The sequence below is a fragment of the Equus asinus genome, chromosome 3, assembly GCF_041296235.1.
Source record: "Equus asinus isolate D_3611 breed Donkey chromosome 3, EquAss-T2T_v2, whole genome shotgun sequence".
NCBI lineage: Eukaryota > Metazoa > Chordata > Mammalia > Perissodactyla > Equidae > Equus > Equus asinus.
This window is the reverse complement of record NC_091792.1, coordinates 160,700,855-160,710,049: the sequence shown is the minus strand read 5'-3', so window position 1 is coordinate 160,710,049 and position 9,195 is coordinate 160,700,855. Positions and strand designations below refer to the sequence as shown.

The window sequence follows — 9,195 nt, the reverse complement described above, 5'->3', positions numbered from 1 at the left end:
CTAGTGAATTTTAAATTTCAGTTATTTCACTTTTCATCTCTGGAATTTCTTTTTTATATATATATATTTTCTGTTTCTTTGGTCATATTTCCATTTTTTTCATAGTTTTCTTGACTTTCTCCACATCTTCCTTTAGTTCTTGAGCATCTTTAAGACAGTTGTTTTAAAGTCTTTGTCTAGTAGCTCTGCCATTAGGTCTTTTTTTCAGGGACAGTTTCTGTTGATTTTTTCCCCCTTTGAATTGTCCATACTTCCTCTTTCTTTGTATGCCTTGTGATTTTTTTGTTAAACACAGACATTTGAATCTAATAATGTGGCATCTCTGGAAATTGAATGCTCTGCCTTACGCAGGGTTTGTTGTTTTGTGTTATTATTTTTTATTATTCTTTTTTTCATTGTTGTAGCCTGTCTCTGTGCCAAGGTGTAAACTTAAGGTCTTCTCATGTCTTTTCTGAGCCTCTCCCTGGGCATGCACAGTCACTAATTTTTCTCATATATGCAGTTTGTTTTTTTTTTTAAAGATTGGCACCTGAGCTAACAACTGTGGCCAATCTATTTTTTTTTTCCTTCTGCTTTTTCTCCCCAAATCCTCCCAGTACATAGTTGTATATTTTAGTTGTGGGTCCTTCTAGTTGTGGCATGTGTGATGCCACCTCAATGTGGTCTGATGAGCGGTGCCATGTCTGTGCCCAGGATCTGAACCAGTGAAATCCTGGGCCGCCACAGTGGAGTGCGTGAACTTAACCACTCGGCCACGGGGCCAGCCCCTATGCAGTTGTTTTTGAATGTCCTGTTCTTTAATATCTGGCTCTCAAAAGGGGAAAAAAGAGGAAAGTGAAGTGAAGTGGGAGGTGGAAGTGGGAAAGAAAAAGGGTGCCGGCCCTTTAAGTCCCCTGGAAGTCACTTCAGTGGAGAGGAAGGGGCTTGCGACAATGGGCGAGGTGCAATGACAATGGCAGCCTTCCTCCTCATCTGCACCTCTAGTCAGAAGCAGCCATCAGAGCACAGATCCCTGATATTTGGAGGACAGAGTCCTCTTTGCCCACCTTGATTCCCATAAGCTGTGTGCAAGCTGCTCCAGGAACATGTGCACAGCAGCCTGCTGCATGGCTGGGGGTGGGGATGGGTAGCTGCTACTGTGCTAAGAGCTGAAATTGACCAAAACTTACCCTTGTTAGACAGATTCTGTCCCTGCAACTGTTGTCCAGGTGGGAAGACAGATCCCTGGTGCTGCCTATTCTGCCATCTTCCCAGAATCCATCAACCCGTTTGTTCTTAATTCTGGACATTTGATTGATCTACCTTCCAGTTCAGTAATACTCTTTTCAGCTGTGTTCAATATGCAGTCAAGCCTGTTAACTTGGTTTTTGGGATTGTATTTTTAAGCTCTAGAATTCCTATCTGGCTCTTTTTCAAACTTTCCCTGTCACTTTTTCTTCTTTTCTGTTCTCTCTTTCTTGATATTTTCAAGGTTTTCTTTTTATACAATATATTATGTATGGTTACTTTAAGGCCTGTGTCTGGTAATTTTTGTGTTTCTGATCACTTGTGGTCATTTTCTTTTTCCCATTTATGGTGCTTTGTTCCCTTGTGCTTTAACTATGTACTACTCATTGCCCTTGAAAAGGTGTTTGCTGGGTTTTCCAAGGCCTAAGAGGAAGACGCCTTCACCTAGGGATGATTTGGACTTACTTCTGCCAGTTTCCATGAGCACTGATAGTCCAGAGTCATTTTTAAATAACTTTGTTGTATTTTCTAGGCACATCCAGTGGTAGAAATTTTAGTTGCAATTCCATGCTGGATCAAGAACTCATGTTATAGCCTCTCACAGGTGGGTTTTCTCTTCCTTTCCCCCTCAATATCAAGACAGCTAACTCCCAGCCCTGCAGGCAAGAAAGAGGAGGGCTGTGTTTACTTTGGTCTCCCTTCCCTGCTTAATGTGTGGTGTGTGCATCAGACTCTAGAGATTAACCAGCTAACCTTTGGGGCCAGAAAGCCTTGGCTCTCTCTTCTCTTCTCCCAGCCCCGCTCCAATGTTGAAGCGTCAGCTGAGTTAACCTGTCATGACGAAGAGCAAACTCTGATCCCCACCCTTGGGGCCCATGCCTCCTCTTCTCCACCAGACCAAACTTGATGCCATTTTGCCTCCTGTCTTTCTCTCACATCCTGCGTCCATCAGTGACTCTCATGGACTTCACCTCCCCACCTTGGTCCTGCCTTCTGAGAAGGTGAATGCAGGGGTGAAGGAGGGTTAGCTGGGGAGAGGGCATCCTGACTGCTGAGAGTTGGGTGTGGTGGGCCCGTGGGTGCATCTGCTCTGGAAGGAGAAGAAGGTCCCTGAGATACTGTATTAGGCAGAGCCCAAGGCAAGTGTGAGGCAGCTGATCTGGCCTCTTCAAGGTCCCTGAGAGCAGTGTTCAGATGTCCCCAGACCCACACCTGGGTCCCACAGTGGTGGCAGCCGAAGAGTGTGGAGGGGCTGAGGGTTCTGGGTATTGGGGTGGGGGGGGCGTCAGACGGATTCATTTCCAGAGCTTCCTAGTATCACTTAGAGCACTGTTTCTCCTACCACTGGCCTCCAACGTCCTGCTGGCTGCAGTGGCCTCCTCATCATGTGCCCGCCTTGTCCCATCTTGTCCAAGCCCTGGTGAAAGCAGCTCCTCCCCAGGCCTAAACCGTGTGGCCAGCACCTCTCTGTGCCCACCCAGGCCCGTTTCCTGCTCACCGGGGCCCCTGGCACTCACACAGTCACACTTCATGTGCATCTTCTGAATGCCTGTTGAGGTGCTAGATGCTGCAGACCCAGGAGGGAGCAAGAGACACAAGCTGCAGCCCTCGAGGGCCTGGCAGTCCAGCGAGAAGACACAGACCAGGGCTTCCCAGCTGTAACACCACTGATGACGTCGGCCGGGTCACTCTTCCAGGGGCGTCCTGCGCACTATGCGACATTTGGTAGCACCCTTGACCTCTACCAAGTAGATCAGGAGTGCCTCTCCCCCGTGCCATGACAACCCAAAATGTCTCCAGATATTGCCAAATATCCCTGAGAGCAAAACTGCCCCCCACTCCGAGATCTCTGGATATAATGAACGCTCAACATATTTAACAAAGTATATAATGAGTCATAGGTGAGAAATGCAAGGAAAATGAAAATGTAGGACAGGGTAAGGGGGGCTGGGGAGGATGGGGAGGGTACTCTGGGCTGAAATGTGCCCCAAATCCACATGTTGAAGCTCTAACGCCCAGTGTGGCTGTATTTGGAGATGGGGTCTCTAAGGAAGAAAATAAAGTTAAATGAAGTCATGGGGTGGGCCCTAAATCCCATAGGATTGGTGTCCTTATAAGAAGACACAATGGGCTACCACCTTACACCTGTTAGAATGGCCATCATCAAAAAGACAAAAATTAACAAGTGATGGCAAGAACGAGGAGAAAAGGGAACCCTGTGCACTGGTGATGGGAACATACATTGTCCTGGCCACTATGGAAAACAGTAAGGAGGTTCCTCAAAAAATAAAAAATAGAACTACCATACAATCCTGCAGTCCCACTTCTCGGTGTTTATCTGAAGGAAATTAAAACACTAATTCAAAGAGATATGTGCACGCCTATGTCCACTGCAGCATTATTTACAACAGCAAAGATATGGCAGCAATTGATGGATGAATGGATAAAGAAATGTGATATATATACACAATGGAATATTATTCTGCCATAAAAAAGAATGAAATCTTGGCATTTGCGACAACATGGATGGACCTCGAAGCCATTATGCTAAGTGAAATGTCAGACAAAGAAAGACAAATACTATAAGATCTCTTTTATATGTGGAATCTTAAAAAAGAAAATCCAGCTCATAGATAGAACAGATTGGTGGTTACCAGAGGCGGGGGGTGGGAGGTGGGAGAAATGGGTGAATTATGTTTGTTTTTGTTTCAAATAAATTGAATTTAAAAAAAAAAGAGAGAGAGAGACACCAGAGGACTCTGCCCTGCTCCGTGTGCATGCACTGAGAAAAGGCCGTGTGAGGACAGGGTGAGAAGGCTGCTGTCTGGAAGCCAGAAAGAGAGTCCTCTACCCGAAACCAAACTGGCTGGAACCTTGATCTTGGCCTTCCAGCCTCCGGTGCTGTGAGAAAATAAGTCTCTGCTGTTTAAGCCTCTGGTCTGTGGCATTTTGTTATAGCAGCCCCAGGGACTGAGACAGCTGGGGTGGGCTGTCAGCTGTATTGCAGGGGTGTGCAGGCCAGCTCTCACTCAGGAGGAAGGACGTGACCAAAGCCTTGAGAGAGGGAGGAAGAAGCCTGCAGCCGTCTGTGGAAACAGGCAGGCCCAGCTCGAAGGGAAGCCTGCCTGGGCAGGAGCAGCCAGAGGGTCCCTGGCCTGGCAAGAAGGAGGTGTGGCTGCATGGCATGGGCAGGGGAGGAGTGGGAGGGGAGGTCAGCAAGTAGATGGCCTCCCAGCCACATCAGGGCTTGCACTGTCACTGGGGTGAGATGGGAATCTGTGAAGGGCTCTGAGCAGAGAGGGGACATCTGATGATGATTTAAAAGGTACCCCTGTCATAGCACCACTATTCCCAATAGTTAAAACATGGAGGCAACCCAAGTGTCCACCTACAGATGAGTGGAGAAGCAAAACGTGGTCCATCTACACAATGGAATGTTATTCAGCCTTAAAAAGGAAGGAAATTCTGACACAGGTTACAATATTGTTGAAGCTTGAGGACATCATGCTAAGTGAAATGAGCCAGACACAAAAGGACAAGTACTTTATGATCTCACTCACAGTTGAAACTTGACGCCGTCTTTGCCTCCTCCCTTTCTCTCACATCCTGTGTCCATCAGTGACTCCCATGGACTCAACCTCCCCACCTTGGTTCCCCCTTCTGGGAAGATGAATGTAGGAGTGAGTCAAATTCCTAGAGACAGGAAGTAGAATGGTGGGTGCCAGGCTCTGGGGGAGGGGAGGGGGAGTCAATTTGCTGAGGACACAGATTCTCTGGGGAAATGAAAAATTGTGGAGATGGGTGGTGGTGATGCTGCACAACCATGTGAATATCCCTAATGCCACTGAATTGCACTAAAAGTGGTTAAAATGGTATATTTTATGTCATGTATATTTTACCACAATAAAAAGAAGTTATAAGGAAAGGTCCTTCTGGTTGTCTTATGGAGACTGGACCACAAGGGGGCGGACAACAGGGAGACAGCCATGTGACTCAAGAGCCCAGGTGAGGGGCAGTGTGGACCAGGGTTAGCAGGGCACGGGGAGGAGAGAGGAGTCTGGTGGCTCTGAGCGTGGGCAGGACAGCATTTCTAGAAGGACTGTAGTAGGTTTGGTCTAAGATGCAAGGATGCACTGCCCTCACCTGGGATGGGGAAGGCTGTGGAGAGAGCTGGTGAGCAGAAGGAGGGTGAAAGCAGATGGGTTTCCGGCCAGCTCACGTTGAGAAGTCTCTTCTCCAGGTGGAGACGTCCAGGGGGCAGCTGGACGTGGGAACCACATGGCTGGTTTTGCAGCCACGACTGGATTCAGTCACAAAGGACAGGGTGTAGGTGAAGAAAAGGCCCAAGGACACGGCCTTGGGGTGAGGATATGAAGAGACGGGGGGCAAAGGACTGCCCAGCAGCCCCCGGAGGAGGCAGGCAAAGATGGAGTGCAGAGGGGAGGGGACCACGGGCCGCTGATGGCCACCTGGTGAGGGCTGAAGACTGGTCCTTGGATTCTGCAGATGGGTCGGAGCAGCGTGAGGACGCAGGCCGGACAGGAGTGGGCTAAGAGAGAAAGGAGGAGAAACTGGACAGCCAGGAGAGGCGTTAGGCGGGGAGCCGAGCGACTCAGGAGGTTTGTTTTGTTTGGCTACAGAAGAAATCACAGGAAGGGAAAGGCCCAGTGGAGGAGATTCCGGTGCCCTTGGAGAGGCGAAGGAGGAGGCCGGCTGGGGCGACGGGACACCAGCGCTGGGGCGCCGGCGGTGGAGCAGGAGCACGTGCCACCCCCGCACTCAGGACCCCGCAGCCCCGAGGGCCGCTCGAGGCTCCGCCCCCGACATCCTGCGGCCCCTTAGGGGCCGCGCGGTCCCCTGGGTAGGGGCGCACGGTCACGGTGAGGATGCGGCCAGGGTGTCGACGTGTGTGCCCGGCACGGATAGTTAGGCTGGACCATGGGGTGAAATGAGCCTGAAGGAGAGGATCCCAGGGTGCGGGGAGAGCTGGAGAAGGTGTGCGAGGACGGACCCAGGGTGCCGAAAGGGCGCGAGCCAGGTGCTATGCGGACACTGGGGCCGCAGCGGACCAGCGACCCCTCCCTGTTAAACAGGACGCGCTTGACGAGTCTGCCGCGGTGCCAGGAAAAGCGCGGTTCCGCAGCACCGCCGCCCGAGGTCTAGCCCGAGCCTTGCTTCTGGGGTAGGCTAGCTCCCTAGAGGAAAACCTGTGCCGAATGGCGTCCTCGAGGAGCGCGTCCCACCCGGTGGCCGTGACCGCGCGACCCGGGAGAGGGACTCCGGATGGAGGAGGAAGGCTGCCCGCAGTCTCCAGCCCCGGGGCTGCAGCGCGACCCTGTCCCGGAGAGCCCGAGCCTGGGCGCTCGGCCCGGGGAGGGGGAAGCAGCGGCGGCCACGAGCACTGCCCCTCCCCTGGGTCAGGAAGCCCGCGTCCGGCCAGGGCTGCGGACGTCCCCATCGCGTGCCAGGACGACAACTGACCCAAGGCCCGGGGGTGGGGGCAGAGGACCTCTAGGCTCGGCGCCGCCTACCAGGAAAGGGGCCGGCGCTGCTGGCGGGGCTGCTGGGGGGCTCCGGCGCTCACGCGGCCGGACGCGGGCCGCGCCTGTGGACGCCATCCCACCCAGAGGGCCCGACGGGGACCCGAAAACGCGCGCGTCGGGCGCCACACGAGGCTCCTTACTTCCCACCCCCCTGTGCATTCACGGGGGAGGAGAAGGGCACAGAGAGGCACGCGACCCCTCTGAGATTACCCGGGGGGGGGGGGGGGGACCGGGAAGGTCGGCAGGCTTCCCCCTGGCCCTCTCGTCCGAGGCTCCGGGGCGAGGCCGGGCCGCAGTGAGGACCTGAGAGGGTGGATGTCCCACCGGCCTACGGGCGTGGGTCACTCCTGGCCCGAATCTCTCCGGGGACATCAGACGCGAGTGGACCTCACCGGCCCGGGGGAAGCAGAGGCCGAGCATTTGCCTTCACTGTCCGCCCCCCCAGCCCCTCGCGTGCGTCGAGCCCCTCCCTCAGGATCGGCCCCAGGGACGCCCCAGTCCGCGGACAGCCAAGCTCCAGCAGCAGATTTCCCGCTTCCTCAGCTCTGCCCCCGCCGACGGTGGCTTTGGAGGTTCCGCCCAGACACCGCCTCCTCCAGGCAGCCCTCTTGACTCCATCACCTGTGGACGCCTCCATCCCCGGAGGCCGCCAGGGCTGGGCACGCGGAATCCTGGAGCCACCTTGGTCCCTTTAAACTAGCGGCTCGCGCAGTCTCGGAGTTTCCATGACGACGACGTCAGATGGGGGACCCGGGCGGGGTCGGGTCGGTGCGCATGCGCGGTGCGCGCCGGACGCAGCAAGTCTTCCCGAGTCGCCCGCCCTGCTGTCGCGGGGTCCCTGAACCGCGGTAAGGGCGAGTGGGGGCTCGCGGGCCCGGGGTCGGGGCTTGCTGGGCGCGGGGCCGGGTAGAAGTTCTTGGGCCCGAGGGGTCGGCATCGGGGATGGGGTGGGGGTTCGTGGGCCCGAGGGGCCAGGGGGTGGGCCCTGGGGTTGGGGGGCTCGCGGGCCCGGGGGATTTGGGGGGTGGGCCCCGGGGATCTGGGGGGCGGGCCCCGGGGTTGGGTGGGCTCGCAGGCCCGGGGGATCGAGGGGGTGGGGCCGGGAGCGGAGTGAGGGTTCGCCGGGCGCGGGGGGCGGAGTGGGGGGCACGGAGGAGGGTGCAGGGGCCGGCGCTTCTGACCCCTCTCGCCCGCTGCAGGGCGGCCCCGGGCTCCCTCGGCTCGGCCATGGCCCCCCCGCCGCCGTGCAGGCCCCCGACGTCGGCGCCGCGGCTGCTGCTGCTACTACTGAGCTTCGCGCTGCTGGGCGCCCAGGTCCGCCCCGAGCCCGCCGCCGGGAGCGCAGTCCCCGCGCAGAGTACGTGCCGTGCGGGTGGGGGGGTCCCCGCGAGGTCCTGACCCCCGCCGGGGGCGCGCGGGAGGGGGCGCGCGGGAGGGGGCGCGCGGGAGCACCGCGCCCGGTCTTTGTTCCCAGGGGCTGTCCCTGTGCCCCGCCCGCCTCCCGGCTCGGGGCCGCCCCTAGGTGGAGGTGGGGGCCGGCAGAGGCCGCTGCTTGGGCGGGACTGGGCTGGGGCGCACCCACTCCGCCCTGACCCGCGCCCCCGCAGGCCGCCCGTGCGTGGACTGCCACGCGTTCGAGTTCATGCAGCGCGCCCTGCAGGACCTGCGGAAGACGGCCTACAGCCTGGACGCGCGGGTGAGCCCCTTGGCCCGGAGGGTGATGGCCGGGCTCCTTGGCTCAGAACCGCTGAGGGAGTGGAGGGTGGGAAGGAGTTGGGGAGACGAGGCCCTGAGGGCAGCAGAGTCACCTGCATTCAAAGTGGGGGGGTCATGACAGAGTCAGGTGCTCACTCGGAGAGTCTCAGGAGCAGGCGGAGACAGGACTGCCAGTGGGTTTGGGGGGAAGCGAGGAGATGGCCCTCGGGAGCTGTGGGCGGGGGCAGCTGTGCAGCGCCCTCATGGCCCCTTGTTGCTTTGCAGACGGAGACCCTCCTGCTGCAGGCCGAGCGCCGGGCCCTGTGTGCTTGCTGGCCGGCTGGGCGCTGAGGACCCTCAGCCGGTGCTGTTCTCTCATCAATAAACACCTGGCCCAGCGTGCCTGTGTCCTGTCTCTGTGCTCTGGCCCCCAGAGCCCACCTGTGTCCCACCCTGGAGTCCTTGGTTGGGCCCCTCTCTGAGCCTCGTTTCCCCAGCTGTTCCATGTGAACTGAGTCCCTCTTGGCGCCTATCCCACACCAGCAGCAGTGCTGAGTAGAGACACACGTCTGGCCACATGTGTGGCCTTGTACCCAGACACAACGTGTGGTCACAGCGAGTCCACCTTTGAGGGACCTGCTCTCCTGCCTACCTGCCCTCGTTTTGAAGCCAGAGGAGTGTAGACTCTGGCCTGGTCCCCTGGAGCAGCTGCCCCAGCAGTGAGCCTCAC

At 56.8% G+C, this 9,195-nt stretch overlaps 1 protein-coding gene across 2 annotated transcripts; it reads left to right on the top strand.

The window, feature by feature from the left end:
* The first annotated feature begins 5,911 nt into the window (after nucleotides 1-5,911).
* On the top strand, nucleotides 5,912-8,865 carry NICOL1 (NELL2 interacting cell ontogeny regulator 1). Of its 2 annotated transcripts, XM_070506400.1 has the most exons (5): nucleotides 5,912-6,107; nucleotides 7,216-7,618; nucleotides 7,970-8,127; nucleotides 8,378-8,466; nucleotides 8,751-8,865. In XM_070506400.1, exons 2-5 carry the CDS (start codon nucleotides 7,512-7,514, stop codon nucleotides 8,814-8,816), a joined length of 420 nt encoding a protein of 139 aa, XP_070362501.1. In that variant the 5' UTR covers nucleotides 5,912-6,107; nucleotides 7,216-7,511; the 3' UTR covers nucleotides 8,817-8,865. The 2 variants fall into 2 exon arrangements, with proteins under 2 accessions (XP_070362501.1, XP_014685187.1); XM_014829701.3 differs by lacking the exon at nucleotides 5,912-6,107 and having other exon boundaries at nucleotides 6,666-7,618.
* The last annotated feature ends 330 nt before the right edge of the window (nucleotides 8,866-9,195 follow it).

Excerpts from the sequence above, each read along its gene's own strand:
- NICOL1 (XM_070506400.1), top strand. The coding sequence starts at position 7,512 with ATGGGGGACCCGGGCGGGGTCGGGTCGGTGCGCATGCGCGGTGCGCGC. Across the intron at positions 8,128-8,377 it reads GAGCGCAGTCCCCGCGCAGA|GCCGCCCGTGCGTGGACTGC; the intron begins GTACGTGCCGTG and ends GCGCCCCCGCAG. Across the intron at positions 8,467-8,750 it reads CCTACAGCCTGGACGCGCGG|ACGGAGACCCTCCTGCTGCA; the intron begins GTGAGCCCCTTG and ends GTTGCTTTGCAG.